Source organism: Phyllostomus discolor, chromosome 4 (genome assembly GCF_004126475.2).
Source record: "Phyllostomus discolor isolate MPI-MPIP mPhyDis1 chromosome 4, mPhyDis1.pri.v3, whole genome shotgun sequence".
Classification (NCBI taxonomy): Eukaryota; Metazoa; Chordata; class Mammalia; order Chiroptera; family Phyllostomidae; genus Phyllostomus; species Phyllostomus discolor.
In genome coordinates this window covers 9870097-9891125 of record NC_040906.2, presented here as the reverse complement: position 1 = coordinate 9891125, position 21029 = coordinate 9870097, and the positions used below count along the sequence as shown (strand labels likewise).

Genomic DNA, 21029 nt, shown 5'->3' with positions numbered 1-21029 from the left:
ATTATGAAAACTAAGACCCATTTGTGATTTAATTTGCATTTTATTATTAAACATCTCTTTCTGTATTGATGTGCCATTTCAGATTTTTGTTTTGTGAATGCCTTATTCCTATTCTTTGTCCTTGTTTAGTATTGCATTGTTTATTTCTTGCTTATTTGCAAGTTTTTCTTTATTTTTTACTAATACGGGAGAAATGTGTAACTGCTTAGTGCTCATATTGTTGCAAATAATTTTCCAATTTTGCACCTAAATGATAACTTGAGTCTCTTCCCATTGAAACATTTTGCATTTTTATGTATTCAGTTCTCTTGGTTGTCATTTGTTTTCAACTTTGATGTCATCTTCAGATGGGTCATCTCCCCACTCAAGTTCATATCCAAGTTTCTTTCAGTAAATCAGTGTTTTTAATGTGCATGTTTCAAGGGGAGATCTCGAGCTCCCTTGTCCAATATGGTAGCCCCTATCTGCATGGAGGCTTTAAATTGAAATTAATTAAAACAAAGTAAAATTTAAACTCATTCCCTCAGTTGTACTAACCACAGGGCAAGTGCTCAATGGCTGTGTGCAGTGGTGGAGGTCATTTCCAGTGGTACGGCTGTAGACCATTTCCATCACCACAGGCATTTCGATTAGACAGTGCTTCCCAGGCATCAGTACGGACACTGATCTACTCGACAGAAGTTCAAGTTCAGCCCCTGACTTAGATGGTCTGGGGAGAGACCTGAGCTCCATCTCTATAACAAGCCCCAGGTGATGCTGACACTGCAGATTTTTGGATCAGCCTTAGAAGGGCAAGTATCTAGATTTCTTATTATGCAAAAGATTATAAAAATTCCTTATATGCGCATGCATACATTTCTCTGTTTATTTAATTGTATAACTTCCTGATATGCAGTGGCATATTTATCATGTGCTAAGTACCCATGCGTGCTTTTCCTGGACTCTCTGACCTCCGCTATTGATTCACAGTCAGCTCTGTTGTGAATTGCAATAAAATCAATGTCCTTGTGCAGAATGTTTTAATATTTAGTGTAGAAAATATCTACATTAGCCATAGTTCTTCAAATTTCACCAAACATCACATATTGTTTCAAGTAAAATTGCATTCACTTTGAAATGAATATAGTAAGAAATAATTATTTACAAAATTGGTTCTTACTAGTCAAGAGGAAGGAAGGTCTCTATTCCCCACATCTTCTGTGTATCTCTTACAGATTGAATGTTTTGCCACCCTCCACCCCAAATTTGTATGTTGCAACTCTAACCTCCAATGTGTTGGAGGTATTTGGGGGTGGAGCCTTTGGGAAGTAATTCAGTTTAGATGAGGCCTTCAGGGCAGCACCCTATGATGGGTATAGAGTCCTTATAAGAAAAGGAACTCTCACTCCCTCTGCCCTGTGAGAAAATAGCAAGAAGGTGGATGACTTCAAACCAGAGGAAGGGCCCTCAGCTGAAAGTGAATCTACCAGCAACTTGAACTTGGGCTTCCCATCTTCTGGAACTGTGAGAAAGAATTGTGTATTGGGTAAAGCCCCAGACTGTGGATTTTGTTCCAGCGGCCTGTGGTGACAAAGGTAGTCTGTCAGGAAAACAATGATTCCCTCTAAATAAAATCCTCATGTTTTAATATTTAACTGGCTTTTCTATAGTTCTGTCTCATTATTTCCAGTCAATCTTAGAGTGATAATTATCCTCTATTTCAGGTAGAAAATTATGAAGTCCCTTTGGAAATAGTTTCCCTCCCCAAATATTTGAGTTTTAATGTGGCTATGTCTATTTTTTTAATTTTTATTTTTTTAGTTTATTTTTCAAAAAGAGAATTTCATGTTCCATACATGGGTACTTTGGAAAGTTCTACTTGTGCAGGCCATGCCATAGGCTCAGATCTGGAGGAGGGCATTTATCCACCAAATCCCTGCCCTCCGCCAGGGGCAGCCAGCCTGCTGGGGCCCTCGGAATGGACAGAAAGGGTCCTGCCCTTTCAGGAACCTCAGGCTAGCACACTTGGGGAAAGTACAAGGTCTTATTTGGCAAGAATATGAAAAAAACCCACATGACTTTGTATTTTATTTATGGGGTATTGCATAACACAGAAAAAAAACATCAAGTTTGATTACAGTAAGTCTGCACTGTGGTGCATAGGACTGCTGGGGCAAGATAAACCTTCTTTTTGAGACTTGAGTAGAATTTATCCATTCGAAGACGAGATGGTTGGTTGGGGTGGGCAGGTTTGATTTGCAAGACCATAGAGACTGTTTTTAAAGAATTTTTAAAACAGCCCCTGTAGGTCTGGCTCAGTGCATTGAGCACAGGACTGGGAACCAAAGGGTCACCAGTTTGATTCCCAGTCGGGTCACGTGTCTGGGTTGCCCTGGTCCCCAGTAGAGGGCACTCAAGAGGCAACTACACATTGATGTTTCTCTCCCTCTCTTTCTCCCTCCATTCCCCCTCTCTAAAAACAAATAAATAAAATCTTAAAAAGTTGTTTTTGAGTATGGTAATAAATACATGTATTATCATGCATGTAAAATCTTCTGAAACCTTTACCAGAAAACATCAGCTGATAAAATAAAGGGGGAATCCCTGCGTCAATTCATATGTTTCTTGTCATGGGAATATTCCGTTTATTACCAGTTTGTTTCCTTGACAGTATAAATGCAGTTTTTATGTACATTGCTAGACAATACATTTTTTCCCCAGTTACTCGGTGTTGTGGATCCTGGAGCACTGTATCGTTATCTGGTGCTCTATGATGCCCAAATTGTGTGTGCGACTTCTGCTGACTTTGCTGTTGTTGTATGGGCAAAGATCATGAGGAACATATGGTTCTCCGTCTACCAAGACTTTCATGTGATGCTGTTACCAGAATGCTCAGACGTCCTGATTGGATGGGAAGGAGATTAGCTTTTTCCCTGGTGGAATAATTTCATTATAACAGAGGTGTCATCATCTCCTTAAGCTAAATGCGGAAAGAATAATAGGAAGATTGCAGATCACGGAAAGAAATAGAAGACAGTATACTGAATTATGACATGACTTACAGAGCACATCGTGATATATTTAAATGAACCCCTTAAATTTAGGTGACTAGATTGATCAGTTTGAATTCTCACTTTTCTCATTTGCATCACTTTTATACGGAAAGCACTCCCCACCATCTGGCTGATTTATAGACGAAACAGCACGTTCAGGGCTCTGACTCCCCTTGTCTGTCTGAGTTTGTGGAAGTGACACATTTAACCCCAATATCATCCCTCTGTTAGTCAGTACAGTATAACAGAAAGAGTCAACTCTCTCCTTACTTAAGGACTTCAAAAAAAAATAAGTCATGAAGCGTTTCAGTGACTGGTTTTCTACTGCCATAAGAAACATCTATATATTTTAGGAACATAAATACATCCACACATGACTACAATTGGAGCTTTGTTGGTCTCTCTATGCTTTTATTCTTAATGTAAGAATTTTCAACTTATTTTTGTCCAATGCATTTTTCTCTGAATATTATTGAAATAAGGAGAAATGAATTTTAAATTTGGTTCTATGATTAGTTAAAAGCATAGATCCCTTTCTGTTTCACTCAGTGAGACCTAAAAATGTAGTTCTAGGGACCTTCTTGACACTAACCCTCAAAGGAGTTATAAATACTTGCACACTAATGCATCTCTGGAGAAGAAATGACCTGGAGAATGGGTATTGTGGCCTGGAATGAGGAGAGAGTGGGTTTGAGAAAATGGGCTTGAAATCATGGTTCCCAAGCCTTATTGTGTAAAAAAGAAAAAAGCACTCTAATCATCAATTATCCAAAACCTGAAAATGTTAAACTTAAAGGACTGAATATTGTTATAAATATACTCTCCCTACTGTTTGGGGATAAAAAACCTATTTTGGGGTTTTTGTAGTAACACAGCAGTTTCACTGTATAGTTAGTGACCATAAGTCAATCTCTTCTCGCTTTAGTATTTGTAATTATTGTGATGCATGAAATCAAGGTGACTGAGAAACTCTGTGTTGGCCAAAGGTGACAGTGCACAGCCAACCGAATGACCTTGGCTTCTAATTCCAGTGAGCCAATGAGTGTGTGTCCTAGAGCAAATCAATATACTTATCTTGGTGTCAATGTTCTTATATGTAGAAATGGGCTTTACATTAGTGTCTATTCAAGTGCTCTGCAGTTCAAAAATATGCCCCCCTCAAGTCGGATAGAATTATCAGTCATGATAAAGTATTTCTACATCTCAAATGGTCTGTCATGGAATTTCTTTGTAAAGAATCTTCCCTGCTTTCAGTCATGTGCTCAAACACAACTTCTATGAGAACACTTCACTACCAAAAATAATGATACATTATTCAACCTCTTGTTCACAGTGTGGAGGCCTCTATGAGTTTCTAAGTGGCACTTGAGGCACTTTGCTTTTCTACAATGTGCTAAGTTTTCAGAATCATTATGAGATAGAGGAGAGAGAGAAGAGGCAAGGGGGAGAAGAAAGGAAGGGAGGGAGGGAGAGAAGGAGGGAAGGAAGGAAGAGGAAGGGAGGGAAGGAGAGAGGTAGAGAGAGAGAGGTAGCTTTTGGTCTTTCCCAATTACACTTCCCTTTCTTCTCATCTATCTAATCTTCCTGAGTGCATTACTTAGATGTCCTGTTTCTACCTAAAGTAGATGCACAAGGATCAGGAATTAAGTGACACATGTGACTCACTTTAGGAATGCACTTTAGGACATGTGGAAACTGAAAGTATTACAGTAATGTCAGTTATTGATTTTATTTTCCCCAGATAATGACAACTTCAGAAAACAACATTTGCAAAATCATAGTACAGCATTTAAGAATCAAGAAAGTAAACTTAAGTTTATGGGGGTTTTTAACTGTTCTGTTGGTGCATAAAAAATTACTTTACATTTAGAACATATTTTTTTTCTGAGAAATAAGTTATGAATTTAGGTGTTTAGGGTAACCCTTGGGAAAATCAGCTTGCAAATGAAGGTAATTTACAATAAGAATTATTGGGGGAAATGTGACAGAAAAATATCTACAGGTCACTATTGAATAATGAACTTAATTTTTAAAAAATTGATAACTTAGTCTATATTAAGCAGACACTTACTGCTTATTGTTATTTTACCATAGTACCAACTTATACACTAAAATATCTACAATATATTTTATAATATATTTTACTTTGGGCAAAAGCAGGTTAGGACTTGACATATGTGTGTGTCAACATACACGCTTATTTTGCATATATACACATATATGGGTTGCATTTCATAACATGATATATATGTATATATGTGTATACCCACACACACACATATTCAGTAGGATATTAAGGACAAAATGAGGAGAGTCCTCAGGAGACGTAGGAGATAGGATGTGACTTTAAATAATTTCCACGATGAGTTTATAGGAGTTAATGACCCATGTGTCATAGTTAAATCACATCTCATTTTTGCTTTTAAAAAAAAATCACACTTTCCAAGTGAGACCTTTATTCGCCATACGTGTGCGCTGTGCATGCTCTTCCTAAGTGGGCTAGTTTTGTTCTCATGCCATGGGAGCAGGTGGCATGAAGCTGTTTTGATGAGGTTAAAAGGCTCCTCCCCTCTCTCCCCAAGCAGCAGCCTGAAGTACGTCAGCAGTAATTGTGTGCCTGGCTCGGCTGCACAGGGAGGGTGGAGGCAAAATTGATATCAAATAAGGGTATCAAACTGAGGTCTGGATGTTCCATTTAAGTTGTTACCCATTTTTATTAGACATGCCAGGGGTTAGAAGCTTATAAACATCCTGCGTAGTAAAAAAAATATCTATTTTTGATCGATTTATACTTTTCTTCTCCATAAAGACTGAATTAGTGTTGCAGTGGATATAAATGAAGGGGTTTCTTTATCCTCTTTTCATGTTATTATTTACTCATCAGACTTCGGCTCAGATAGATAAAAGGGAGAGGTTCTGCTGCCTTGATGTGAGGCCTTTAATGAGGAGGGGAGGCCCCGGGGAGCCGAAACCCGAAGTAGAAAGATGCTGCTTGCAGGTTTCTTGTCCTTTCTTCAGTCGCTTCTTCCTTTTCCAATGGGCCTAGTGAGCAGGAACTATCCAAGGTGCTAGAATGCTGGCAGCTTTGCCGTTCAATGCAGACGGATTGCAGAAACAGAAGAAAGATTACTGCTTATTTCAGAAGGTAGGTTCTTTGTTTCAGAATCCCTGATTAATCAGCAGCAGCATCAACAGACTAAGGCAGCTGGAGAGGAGAGAGGGAGAAGCAGAAAGGGAGGGAGTCAGAGCAGGGAGGGAGGGAGGGGAGAGAGAGAGAATGAGAAGAGAGAGAGAGAGAGAGCTGGTTGTCACGGGGGAGGGACCATGCCACAAGCTAGGCTGCTCCAAACCTTCTGTATGTAAGTGGCAATGTGAAAGAGCATCTTTTTGGCTGAGAGGAGACATTTAGAGAGAATGTGGCTGATTTTTTGTTTTCATTTATTTTTGTCTTCACAGCATATAATCAAACGAGGCACCTTAGCCCGCCTGGGTGATCGCTTTGAGTCCTGTAATCATCTGTATAGCAAAGTGGGTAAAATCACTGAATTTCTTCCCAGCTGGACCTGGAAGGAGAGGGGCTGCGTGTTCATCCCCACCCATTAGCGATGCCCTCTTTTCTCTGAATGTCGACTCAAGGAAGCAAACACCTGTCTTCTGCCACCGTATCCTCCTAGAAAACTTTAAAGGCCATTTTATCTGATAGGAAGAACATCAAGAATGCTCTGATCTCTAGTGATGAAGATTCTGGGAGTGGACACTTTTCCCATGCAGATACAATGCACTTTAATTGAAGAAAAACTGAGCTAACTACAGGTCTCTTTCTTATGGTGCTGGATTACTCCTACAGAGCTGCCCTGGGATCCACCGTGAGAGAGGGCTCTGCCAGACACAAGTCACCTCCTGATTATTGCACTTTGCTCTCCCTGGGGACTTAAATTTTGGTACGTATCTCATTTTTCAGATTCTCTAAGCATGCTAATTGAATCCAGCACTAAAGACACCAAGCAATCTGCTTATGAAATGGAATGGGCTTTAGCTGGGGATACTTGATGCTGAAGTTTGCATGCCTTATTACGTGGAGCAGAAATAAAGCCACAGTGAAGGCATCTAGAGCTTTAATGAGCCTCAGGCTATGCTGTAGAGTCTTGCCCACTTAGTTCCAGTACTGCAGAAATGGTTAAACTGCATTTTCATCGGTAAAATAAGCCATGTTGAATTATTAAAATCATGATAAATATTTCCCAGTGTATTAATTGGCATTCACATTGTGCATGCTAGCTATTTATCAGCTATTCTATACCATAAATATTTTACATTCTCAGGAAAAAAGATACTGTCCCCCCCCCCACAAATTAGACAAACTATTAGACATACACTAAAGCTGAAATTGCTTTTTTCCTAACTCATAAGTCATAAACATCTTTAAGAAACACATATTTTAATACCAATTAATATCAGGAAGATTTCATTCGTCTCAGCACAATAGATATTTTCTATAGAACTTTAGGTGGACTTGTTTTACTTGGGACACACACTTATTTTGTTGGGGTGTCCTTATGGTAATTTTTCCAACTGCCAGCAATATTTTAAATATAAGAAATGTAGCCATTCCCTACCTGGAAGAAATATTACTTGAAATAACACTATCCATTTTCATTAGAAAATCCTACAATTTTCTAATTAAAATGTTTTGGCATCACATAACTGGACCTTTTCTAAATATAGTCCAAAAATAAGGATATCCAAATGAGGAGTGTCTGTGATGTAGTTTTGGTCACTTTAACATGTAAGAATTTATAATCAAGTGTGTGGAATAATAACTGTAAAACGAGAGTGAAAATTAACTCCTCTCCTCATTCTTCACATTTTAAACAGTGCCCACCTTGTTGTCCGTATTGGCAAGTGGCTTAGCAAATTGGTATGAGAAGATGTGAGCTACACATGCCGAAATTATTTTTATGTGGAAAGTGCAACATATGTTTGCCAACTCAGCAAAGAAGGGAACTCTGAGAAGGAAATCGACACTTTAGAAAATTAATGAAAACAGACATGAGGAAAATATTACAACTTCCCAGGGAACTCTAGAGAAGCTCAAGGACTCAGAGCACCTGCAAAGTTTAGAGGGAGAAGTGCAGGAATCTTATACCCAGAAGACTGGCTATTGTTTGAAACAACAAATGAGTCATAGACTCCCGATTCAATTAGATGGTGTGCATTGTAGGTCCGGTCGGCAATTTATTATACTGACTGCATTTACTCTGCAAATACTGCCTTGCAAGCATCTGAAAACACTTGGCCAAAGGCTCAGAAAAGTATCTCGGCCATTGACATTTTGCATGAATCCCTAATATTAGTGGAAATGTGCAGTCTCTTTAGGTCATGGGCAAATAGCACCATGACAACCTGGAAATTGGGGACAAATTTCTGATTTATCATGCTACAACATTAACATGATCTAAGCCCATTTTACCCATTTTGGGGAAGGGAGAGGGTAGAGAAAAACTCACTGCAAAGTAATATGCTTTCTGAGAAAAAAGCAATCAGTGTCTTTGTAGTCACTTCCACAGGCTCTCTTGGTTTTAATGCTAACATTTCACATTTTGGGCAGAACAGCTGCATTTTGATGACAGTGAGAATGAGAAAATGAGCATGACAGTTTGTGGGGTTGAGGGTAGGGTTTCAAGCATAGTCAAAGTGAAATTACAGGACTCAATTTTGACAGATTATGAGATTTTTATCAGAAAAGCAATTTTGACATAGTTTACATGGGTTATAGATTATAACCAGGCAATCTAGTCTGTTGATTTGGTCCTATGTGAAGTAAGCAAATTTTAGAAATTAATTTGCATGCATATTTTACATATGTATATGAATCTTGATTATTTAAATACTTATATTTTTCACAATGTGTTTTTAAATTGGTCTGAGTACATGCAAAAAATGTAAAGGATCTTTATCTCCTGATGGACAAAAAATATAGTCAACAATTGCCTTGGAAAACTTTTATTTGAATGAATTTGCACTATTGGGCAAAATACAGTTCTTTATCTCAAAGAAGATGCAGTGACTAGAATGGAGGTAGATCAAATTTTAATAACTTAAATTGTAATAACTTCCTCAAAACATGGAGACAGGTGTGGTTTGAAAACTTCAGAAATAGCTAAGAGGTGGAGACCAGAAAACCTTACCTTGTGCAAATAAAATACAATACATAAACGTGAAGTAAAGGTGCATGTCCAGGTTTTCCACCAGCACATTTGTTCATTGTCTATTTTTTGATTTTCCCAGATAATGCAAATAACATTATAATAACAGCACAAAATAAACTTGAGCTGCCTCATTAACTTCCAGGATTAACTGTACGCTAAAATTTAAGAAGCTTTTTAAGGGACTGGGGAGGAGTTCTCTCTCTAACAAGTGGTTTTGTGCTTCTACCACTTAGTGGATATTGAAAATAATTGGATTCATGGAGATTTCCTAACTTATCGTCTTAGATGACCAAAGTTTTAGATGGAGAACAGCTCCATTTCCGAAATTCCAAGTAAACATTTGAAGAATAAAGAAAAGAGCCAGCACCCGTGAGGGCCAGTGGACTAATTCACAGACAGTATAGGTGCATGAGGAACCTGCTTTTGGTAAACGGTGGGGAGTGGCCCGTAGGAAGGCTCTGCCTGAGAAGTGAGAGCACAGAGTGCTGACAGAGCCTGTCCTTACGGAGCCTCAGTGGTTGATGTCACAATGCATGGACTACATTGAAGAAGGAATTTGTTCTGAATTTTGGAAGGAAAAAGAGAAGTACGTTAAAATGCATCTTAGTATTTACCTAACTTCTTTTTTGTTGCCTCTTCAACAATGCCTACACTTAATAAAAAATCTTCTATATTGTAGGGAAGCCAATCTTGATATCAGTTAGTGCCACATTGAATATGCTCCGGTAAAGTGAGGCTACACAAAATTGATTCCTTGATTTACAAAGGAAATAACCCATGTAAAGGTATGATCTTTAAGTTTTTACAAGCACTTATTTCTCAAAAATGTGCCCCAATTTTGGGGGGGTGGGGCTTTAACACTAAAAATCATGCAGTATCTCAGCTTCTCGAGTTCCTTGGGTACAAGTAGTGGCTACAGAAACAAGAATAAAATAAGCGAATTTTTTTGTGTGTTTCCATGGGTTCCACTTGGATATCCTTATGCATATTTTAGGTTCCACATATACATGTTCTAGATAGTTTGATTTCAGTGGAAACATTTTAAAGAGATGGCATGCTACTTTCAGCTCTAGGCTCAGCCTTGGAAGGTATAGTGATGCTTTTCAACAAAAGAAAATTAATAATGGTCAGTTTAATAAAAAGTTAAATGTTTAGGTTTTTAATATAACCCTAATCCCACCAGTAGGAATTGATGTATGTTAGCTGAGTAGAGTAAAATTTCAAATTTTGGCAAGTGTCACTGTTTTGTTTAGGAGTGTTATTGAGGAAGGGTGTGGTCAATAGGGATATAATAAAAAAGTGAAAAAGATAAAATAAAATAGAGGTATAGTTTGTATTAGAATGACGGTGATTCTCAATACAGTGACCCAGGAATTCAAGAAAAGCAAATTCTTACAAATGCAGAATATAGCAATTAAAAAAAAAGAGTCAAACAATTTGTATGGGAATTTTGATCTTGGTCATTTTAGGTGCTTTCCCTGGAGAGTCCCTGACACAAACTGTAAATATTGACCAGAACCTCCAAGCAAAAGGACACAGTCACGGAGGCCTTGCACTAGTTGCATCAGTGCTGTGCATTCCAGGGAAACCCTATCTGCCCTGTGGGTACCAGCTTTCAACCAGCGCTCTAGGTGGGACTAAAATGTCTAATTTGTTGTGAGCAAAATTGGCTGCAGAGAGCAACTAGTTCAAATAAAAGGGCTAAAGGTACAAATGCAAGATATTTCCCTCCATCTCACCCACTCTGCTGTCACAAATATCCCATGAAATAATTTGAGGTCTAGTATGGTGGATTGATTGATTGATTGATTGATCAGTATCTAAAGATGCTACCTGAAACAAGGAGCCCATTTGCTCCCGAACCATGGTCTTTTAAAATGCAACTTCAGGAATTAGGTGCCCAAGTCAAGTCTTCATAAAATGCTTTGTTTATAGGATTTTTTCATTCAAAGGCCAGAAATGAACTTGATTTAATATCCAACATTCAAAATGCAGCCAAGTTTTTAGTGGTAAAAAAAGCCACTTTATTTAGTATCTATCTTTGCCATAAATATAACCGTTTGAAAGATAAACAGATTTATGATCCTACTTGGCTGTGGGTTCTCACTGCAGGAAAATGGTAGCAACTGTAGCGAGGCAGACACTTAACATACGGTTCGCTTTTCGTTAGTGAGGCCAAGAATGTCCTCATTCAGAGTTCAGGGGCCTGAGAGACGCCTTTGGATTGGGAAGGATGGAGTCGGAACGTTTTGAGAGACGGGATGGAATCTGTGGGACATACGCCCCCAAACCCTTCTCTTCTGGTTGTGGACATGGGGCAGCACAGATGAGTGGCCATGCGCCTGGCTAGTGCAAATCAGTTAACTCCTTCACGGGCCTTCATTTGCATATCTGTAACGAAGAACGTTGAACTGCACTAAACGTTCTACTGACTTACGTTTCAAGGTGAAAATGTGTTTTTTGAGAAGTTATAACTAAGCATCACAATGTTGGTTAAGAATTGTGAAAACTACCCGATAATTATGGTCCTGTTCACTGACCACTTCATGCCTTTTCTAACAACAGAAAAAGCAAGTCCTGTTCCAACCGCCATTTGGAACATGGGGAAACTAAAGCTGAAAGAGGCGAATTCACGTGCACAGAGTCGGAGGTCTAGGGGTGGTGTGGGTGGGGTTTGCAGGCCATGCCGCTCGACTCTCCAGCTCTGCCCTTCACGGGACGGCCTCACTGCCCACCCCACCCTGGCGTTACCACGAGGTTTTCCATGTAGACAAGGAAGCAGAGACGGGTGACGCTTAAACATTAGTATGGTCCAAATCTATTTTTAATTTTAGTTTTTGAAGACTAGATATAATCGTTGAAAAGGTTTTTTCTGTTCATTCTCTAAAATGGGGACCATAAACCTTGACGAGCTAGTAAATGCCAGCACTGTCACCTGAACCAGAGCTCCTGTCATACTGGATTGAAGTTGTTGACTCCTTGTGCTCTCACGCTGCAGTGTGACGGCCTAGAGGGAGTCACTTCTGCCTTTGTCAGTGCCTGGTGTGTACGAGGTGCTCAAGACGTACTTGAATACATGAATGATTGTAGAATCAAATACTCCAATAGAACTAGATGACATAAGTGTGTTCACAAACTCTGATTCACTTTTCACTACTCTGAAGTTTTACTAGATTTTATGGTTGATTTTCACCTCCCAAATTTTCATCTCCATTAACAAAATCTAACAATACAACTGTTCATAGTATAAATATTTTATGATGCCATTATGTAGGTTTTTTTTTTTCAGAATAAACATACTTTAAACTCCAGCCAATGTGAAAGACTACTTAAGAAGATAATTAATTTTCAGAGGCACACAATTAACCTTGTCAGAGTTAGGAATATATAAACTGTATAAAGAATCGCTAGTGCCATTTGGATGGTGAGGAAAATGTAAGGGAAGAAATAAAAACCTATGAGTAATGCCTTACACAATGGAAAATATACAATTTCGCTGGAGGGCAGAGTGGGAGTGATAATCTTTCACCCTGGAGCATCACCTCTAGATTCCTTGTAATACTGACTGGGCTTGCTTAACTGTGGTGGAATTAATTGCCATAAAGTTATGCGGATCTTTTTTTATCCAGGCTTGCTTAGTGCTGAAGTCCTTGGTGGAAGTGAATTTTCAATAATGGCAATGCTTTCGCTGCCGGAGAATCATGTTCTTGCATTTTTTTTTCCCCAAAATTGCAATCATTTGTAGCAGTAATTTTCTATTCCTCTGTATGTCCACCACTTAAGCATCTAATCTGATGGACCAATATTAAAATACAATTCAATTAGGTTAGATAGTTAAAATTAAAGACCATTTCATTTGCCAGCCCGCTGTGGCTGAGAGTCAAATCAAACATAATACAACTTAACATAACAAAAAAAAATCATGAGTCAACAAATAGCTCTTCTATCCTCTAGATTCAACAATTTCACCCAAGTTGGGGGATATATCCTTAAATTCAGTGTGAGTTTCAAATAACATATGGATTGACTGGCAGCTAAAATGCTAATAAACTGTGGTAAGAAGTGAAGTTTCCATAGCTACAATCCAGGTTATGGAACACGATTATACTTGTAAAAAAATCAGAATAAAAATGATTTGCAATGGCAGAAATGAAAGTCTAGGACTTCAACAGTAAATAGTTGGGCTGATATTTTAAAAATATTTTGGAGCCTTTTGAAGAAAGCAAAAGAGATACAAAGGTAATATGTATATATATATATATTTAAAGATTTTATTTATTAATTTTTAGAGAGGGAAGGGAAGGAGAAAGAGAGAGAGAGAGAGAGAAACATCAATGTGCAGTTGCTGGGGGTCATGGCCTACAACCCATGCATGTGCCCTGACTGGGAATCGAACCTGCGACACTTTGGTTCGCAGCCTGTGCTCAATCCACTGAGCTACCCCAGCCAGGACCAAAGGTAATATATATTTTTAAATGGCCAACTTGTCCCCTTGTTGAGTGTGCTTTACATTTTTCAATCTGACTCAATTATGCCAATTTCCTATAATACGGTGAACATGCAGGTGAAGACAGTAAGACTTATTAAGCTAGAGAGGTAAAATACTTACCTCATGTGTAATTAATTAAACTTCAGTTCTATTTTTGATTGACGGAAGCACATTCCTTATTCCCTGGTTGTACTGATTTCTGTGATTCGCTGGCTCCATAATGCTTTTCATAGCATGCTGGCCATCCAACCACTCACTCATCTACACCCATAAATACATTTGAAACTGTTATTGCTACCAATCTTCCTCCTATACTTTTACTAGAATATTCGCTAACATTATTATATGCTTACTATTGTTGAACTCTGTGCTAAATCCTTTACAGTCATTACCTCTCTTGGTCTTCACAGTAGCAAGCGGTGGGAGAAAGTATGCCCGTCATTTAGTAAGTGAGCGTATTATGTGTTGGTTCAAAGTCCTGTGTTGTTGTTGTTGTTTAGATCTGATTTTGGTTTTCAGGAATCCTTTCTGTGGCTGAGGTTTTGAAACCTTCATGTAGCAATGATGATCACAGTTGTCCCTGCTTGAATTACGAGACGAGTAAGGATTAATGTGGTCCTGGTGATCTATGGTATTTGAGTTAAAGTGGCCAGGCCATTGGAGAGGGCCATTTTGAAAAATAAGGGAGGGTCCAAAGGGATTACTGCCAAAACAAATGGTATTAAAAATGTGTATTTGCTTGATGACCACTGTATTTTGCATGGAGAGTTCAGATTCATACACTGAATTTAACATTGAAAGAAAACACATATGATGTGAATGTTTCTTCCAAGTAATTATTATATCATTTTATTTAAAATTGAACAGAAAAGTTTGTATGGTAATTAGAAATACATGAGGCTGGGATCCTATATGTCTTGTTGGCATTAAGAATACATTTGTGAGGAGCCAAATCAGGACTCTGCACAAACCAAATGCTTTTCTTCATGTACTACACAATCTGATGTCATCTTTTCATGTGAAATCTTCGCCTTTTTTTCCCCTCATAGTTGGTTACTTTGAGGAACTGTTTGCTACTCAGGCAACATTCATTTAATATTTATTTCAAATATTCTGCTCGTTTATAATTTCCGAATTGATTCTGCCATAGTCATTGGAGTTTGGGGCTCACAAGACATTAGGAAGAATCAACGGAACCCTTTCACCTCCGTTTGTTCTCGTCCTGCAGGAAGTGTTCCTTCTCACATGAGATCCTCCAAGATGATGAACTCGAATCCGGAGGAAGACCCTTTGGACACGTTTCTCCAGTATATCGAGGACATGGGAATGAAGGCCTACGACGGCCTGGTTATCCAGAACGCCTCGGACATCGCTCGCGAGAACGACCGCTTAAGGAATGAAACAAACCTGGCCTACTTGAAGGAGAAGAACGAAAAACGCCGAAGGCAAGAAGAAGCAATAAAACGGTAAATATAAATCAAAGTGTTTTGAGTTTTGCACTCCTCAGAGAATCTGTGAGTGGTGCCAAGGCAGTGATGCTGTCGCCTGGTGTAGACTCAGTGAGACGGAGTGAAAATGGCACCTCGGCTGTCACAGAAACACACCCACCCTGTTGACTAGATCCTCACCTCAGTTACCAAAAATTATTAACTCGAGTGTTGTGCTGTGGAGGTGCCGATGGGATGGAGAAAGACTCCAGTGTCCTCTAAATAAACATCCATAATGAGCAGTCTCTTGATAAAAGCCCAGAGGAACCCACAAACACTTTAAGAGCTAATGCTTGATGAAAACTCCCACCTTTCGTGGTCTTTGTTTATGGTTCTGACATGATGACAGGCTTCATCCTCTCCCTAGGTTGCAAAGAGACTCCTCATTAATTAGAATTGTGTGAAGACAAGTGAGGCTCCGTGTGTGCATTCTGTACAGAGTTGTATGACCATGACAGCTCTTGTCTGGTACCAAGTGCCCCAGGTTTGCTCGAGTGATGTGACTTGTGCTGCAAAACCCGCTGGCAGCAAGGCAGGGCACCCCCCATTGCAGCTTCCAAACTGAAGCTAAGTCTCCTAGGGCCCTGAGATCAAAAAGAAAGCAGACATCTTTTCACTTTTCGAAAGAATATTTCTGTGTTCCCAGTGTGTGTGTTTGGGTGTTTAAGGGGTGTGGGTGGAGACAAGTGTTTGATGGAGTCATATTTCTTCAATGGAGTTACTAAGTGCAAAGGTACAGAATTTAGAGAATTAATACAACTCTATTATCTGGATAATTGAATAATAACAGTTAAGCCATTTTGATAATTAGGTGGTGGATTTTTCATCCAAATCAGGCATTAATACTTTTGTTTACTCTCTGTGAATATGATGATGTTGAGGGAAAATATTATTTTAAGACGAACTATTCATGGTTATAGAGAAGCTAGGTAAGGATGCACTACTTTGATCATTTCATTACAAATAAAATCACATAGAAGTACACTTCTAGGCGAAGTGTACCGCCAGAGATGTGAGCCATGTAGCTTACCTGTTGCAAGAGAATTCTAAGCAGAAACAACAGCAAGTTCCATAAAGAAGCATCATGTAGTGGCCAAGCCAAGGACTGGAAGGATGTAAGTGCAGACTGGGCGTGGGCCACCATGCGATGTAGAGACTTATAAACTCTTATGTCTTATTCAGAGGGAGAAAAACATTCATAGGAGATTTTTGACCAATGGTGTGGCATGCCCTAACTGAATATTTTACATGAGTGGCTGTATTCTTTGTATTAAATAGATAGGTGGGTAGTAACTGGATGCAAGAAGTTCAAAGGGAAAGATTTTAGTATAATCTGGGTGAGAAATGATGGTGATTTGGACTAGGATGGTAGCAGTCAAGGTGGCATAAAATAATCAAATTATGGGCATCAGGATTTTCTAATTGATGAGATACAGAAGCTGAGGAAAAGAAAAGAATTAAAGATGGTTCTCAAGATTTTTTTTTGATGTTGCTACATTGTGTTTTTTTTCCTAAACAACTAGAAGAATGGTGTTTCCACTTAAGGAAATGATCTAAACTAGAAGAGGAGTAAGTTTAGGTTAAATGGTGTCATAGGGACACGGCTTTGACAAACCAATTCTGTAAGCCTTTCAAGACATCCAAGTGGAGAATTCTGGAATCCTGTTGCATCCAGGATTCGTGGTGGAGATCAAAGGCGGTCTCAATCTGTAGCATCTCAGTGTGTAGATTTCACAGTCAGTAGCCTTGCTGAGAATACGCAGGGCCAAAACTCAGATACAGATGGCGAGAACAATCAGGACCTTCCTTGGGGCCACCTGATTGGTTACTTGAAAGGAGCAGTAGAAGAATCCAGCAAGAACAGCCAGGGAGAGAGTCAAAGAACTACAAAAAGGGTGACACTTCTGAGTAAAGTGACAGAAGTGAACAAAGTAGAGAGAGTGTGTGTGATTTAACACACAGATTACTATGTCAAAGCCTGGGAATTGACCGACACCTTTTAGCACATTGGTGTTGTCCACAAGACTGCTTTCTGTGGATGGTTGAGGAAGAGACCCCACTGGGATGGAGTTCAGGAAGGAGTGGGAAAGAGGCATTGCAACACAATATAGAGAACTACTTTGAAGATTGAGGTTAAAAACTATTTGAAGAATATAAAGGGTGGTTAAAGGGGGAGGGGTTTTTGGTAAAGGTTTGTTTTTCCATTGTTTTTCCTTTAAGAAGAGAGAAAAGCAGCTTATTTAAAATACTAATGTGGAGATAGAAAGGGAAACGTGAAGGACTTAGAAGGAGGGAAATCTACCGTGGTCACACCTTTGCGCGGGGGCGAAAGGGTGGGACCTGAAGTGTCTCAGATGGGCGTGCAGACGGGAGTGCAGCCGCTCCGCCATCTGGGAGGAGGAAAGCCACAGCGCACGGAGGACTGGATGCTGAGTAAATGAGTGAGTGCGCCTGCATAACAGGCCCCAGGCCTGGGTCCTCACACACCAAACACCGTTTCGTAATGGTGCTCCTCGTTGTTGCAAGCGCTAGGGATTGAAAGGTGCAGTCTGTGTCTTTTCTATCGACAATTCTTCCCACGGTTTCCTACACCCTTCCCCCCAAATATTTTTCTGGAACCCTAATGTAAAATGCAAATACCTTTGGAAGGGAAAAAAAAATACTAGTCCTAAATTGTTGACACTTCTTAAATGTCTTCCACTTTCCAAAGCAGGGCCCTGAGCAGCAGGAGGACACCACGGCCTCCGGAGTGGTTGGGGGAGGGGCTGGAAGGAGGAAAAATGGGAGGAGCCAAAGGGCTGGTGATTGGACAGGAGGCGGGGACTGACTTGCCTGGCTTAGTGCCGGCGACTGGCTGCGCCACAGATGTCAGGGTACCCCATGGGGTATCCATTGAGAGGTCCAAATTCGATCTCATTCCGTTCGTATGGCGATCAGTATCCTGGGGTTCTGACAGTTAAAATGTAATAATTTTCTATATTATAGAAATCCTCATGGTATATATTTAGAGTTGCTTAAACATTCATAATAGGCGCGGGCTGTGAACCAAAGTGTCGCAGGTTCAATTCCCAGTCAGGGTACATGCCTGGGTTGCAGGCAATGACCCCCAGCAACCGCACATTGATGTTTCTCTCTCTCTCTTTCTCCCTCCCTTCCCTCTCTAAAAATAAATAAATAAAATCTTTAAAAAAACATTCATAATAGGAAACGTATTTTTAATATTTTTTTAAAACTCCATAGCACTACCCTGGTCCCATAGGCATTTGGGGGTGGGGGGTGGGGGCCTCAGGGATGGCCACAGGAGCAGAATACCATTGTCTAAATTCCACATATATTTTAATACTTTTAACACACAATTTATGTCCAAGTGGGAGGGAAAACTCCATGTGATGTTAATGAATACAGCCTAATCAATTAAAATTCTCTCTCATGTCCACAGAATGTCTTCTTTAGTACACAGTATGATTTAATGTATAGGATGCAAATGCTCCAAATCGAAGGATGGGCATGTTTGACCTTGAAAAGGCATGGATGCTAATTCTCTGTGAAATATGCCAGTTGCAATTTCAGAAATGTGCAGACTGGCAAGGATTGCTTAAAAAATGGAAATAGGATTTCATATGATTGACCTTCTGGATCACATATGTGCTGAAATGCCTTTTGTGCTGAAGCCGAGAAGCTTAAAACACTGAGCTCTTAGAGAGAAAAAAATCCTCATCACTTGCTCAGTGTTCTAAGTCACTTAGGCTTTCTGAACCCAGTTCCTTATTTTTCAACCTAACTTGAGCCACATGTCACCACGAACTTTCTTATTCCTTCCCTTCCATTTCTCAGATAGGATTTTACCAAAAAGTCTTGTGGTGGAAAACTCTAAATAAATAAGAAGATGCTATTTGTGCTTTTTTCTTAACTGCTCCAAATAATATTTGGTGAGAAAGAGAAAGACCTAAGACAGAGAAAAGCTAATGGAGAATAAAAACTTACTTCAGTAGCTCATCATTTCTGCTATTTTAAATCCTAATGGCTTTGTGCAGGCACTGTTAAATGACATTTACTTTTTGTTAAGAAGCCTAGAAGAAAACAAACGCACAAAACCTACAGCTTCAAATAAATGCACTCCCCTGAGATGCGTCACAAAACCCTGGCTTGTCACACCTGTGTAGGTGAAAAGGGACATTTAAGGAAGAGGGACGATGGGTATATTGACTGAAATGTTGACTCAGCACAGGCACCAGCCATTAGGAAGGAGACACCCGGACAATGAGCGCAGAGTCTGGCCACAAACAACCTGTAATAAGGCAGTACCTGTGTGTTCCTGTGAGCATGAGGCTTGATCAGGAGCCTCACCATCTATAGGTAGCATCTTGTACAGAATACCAAGTGAGGTCATTTGTGGAGGGGGATGGGCAATCAAAAGATCATCTGGTATGCCAACGGCATGCTTAAGTTTGAGGCTTCCTTTCAAGTGAAGGTTTTCTTTCTGGATTCTGGAACTAGTCCCCACACTATCTCATTTTGCCATTCACCACAGTATTTTAAAAACTACAGCGTGGCTGTCAGAGGGAAAGAGGGGTGGAGGGAGGTTGAGAAGCGTAAAGGGGTTCAAATGTACGGTGACAAAAAAGACGACTTTGGATGGTAAACAAAGAATGCAATCAACAGATGATATATTGTAGAGTTCTACAGTTGAAGTATATATAATTTTATTAACCAATATTACCCCAATAAATTGAATAAAACTTTACAAATATGGGAAATAGTCCTAAATAAAAGCAACCCGAAAATTTGTTCCTAGTACATGTGTTTCTGAGTATGTTTTTTATTATAGGGAAGGGCTGCATTTTTTTTTCTAATGAAACAAATGTTACATTAGTGAAATTCTCCCAAACATTGCAAATCTGGAAGACAGCGCTTGACTTTAGCAAAGTGGTTCTGACACAAAGGACTACTTAGGCTGATTAGGAATGTCTCTATTCCCTTCGGATGCCCTCAAGGGATCTATATGAGGTTATATTTCCTCTTTAAAAATGACAGTCAGAAATGAAATTAGATTACTTACAGCTCCTTAAATATACATGCAATTGTATATTAGCATGGATACTTTGAAGCTCTCTCTATTTGAAGGTTTCAGTATTTCCTTTATTCAAAGAGAAACAAAGGATGCCTAGAGTCCATTCATTAGACCAACTTCATTAGAGAGAAAGAAGTAAAACTAAAAATAAACATTTACTCTTCCTTTATTAAAACATGGCTACCTAAAACATAAAAGGTTCTGATGCCAAAGTTTTGAATTGGTTGACATTTTAAATGATTACCCAAAGACATAATGCCACAGACACCTCTTATCAGAGACATGTGAACAGGAACCTGAATCCTCTTTAGATAGTGATGGCTTCTGGAATCATACTCATGATTTGTGGCAGAGCCTCCATAGAAAGAAAGAACATTTATTCGAGTGCATTTCACTGAATGATGTATGCCTTTCAGTGAATGATGTATCCATTCAGCACAGCATGAATAGCTCCTTAAGTCACAAATAGATAATATTATTGGGTTCATTTTAACTGGAAGCACGTAGAAAAATGAAATACCCTATTTGTATATTAAAAGAAATGGTGAAACACCATTCTCAGGTTAAGTGAGGACAGTTATCGGTAAACGAACCAGCTTTCAGAAACAGAACGGTGCCACTGTTTGGAAATACCCTACAGCTAGCGTTAGAACATTTAGAAATACCAGTTAGCTCTAGCTCCTATGCTCAGAGCATAGGAAACAAACCCCCAAAGCCCTCAGCCATGCATCCGTGTAGAAT

General features: G+C 39.3%; 1 protein-coding gene across 1 annotated transcript in view; it reads left to right on the top strand.

The window, feature by feature from the left end:
• Positions 1-6347: 6347 nt before the first annotated feature.
• The window catches only part of NYAP2 (neuronal tyrosine-phosphorylated phosphoinositide-3-kinase adaptor 2), a 217508-nt gene continuing 202826 nt past the window's right edge, over positions 6348-21029 (top strand). The window contains exons 1-2 of the mRNA XM_028511047.2: positions 6348-6973; positions 14959-15196. Of these exons, the coding sequence (XP_028366848.2) occupies positions 14976-15196 (221 nt within the window). The 5' untranslated portion in view covers positions 6348-6973; positions 14959-14975. The remainder of the gene's footprint in view (positions 6974-14958; positions 15197-21029) is intronic.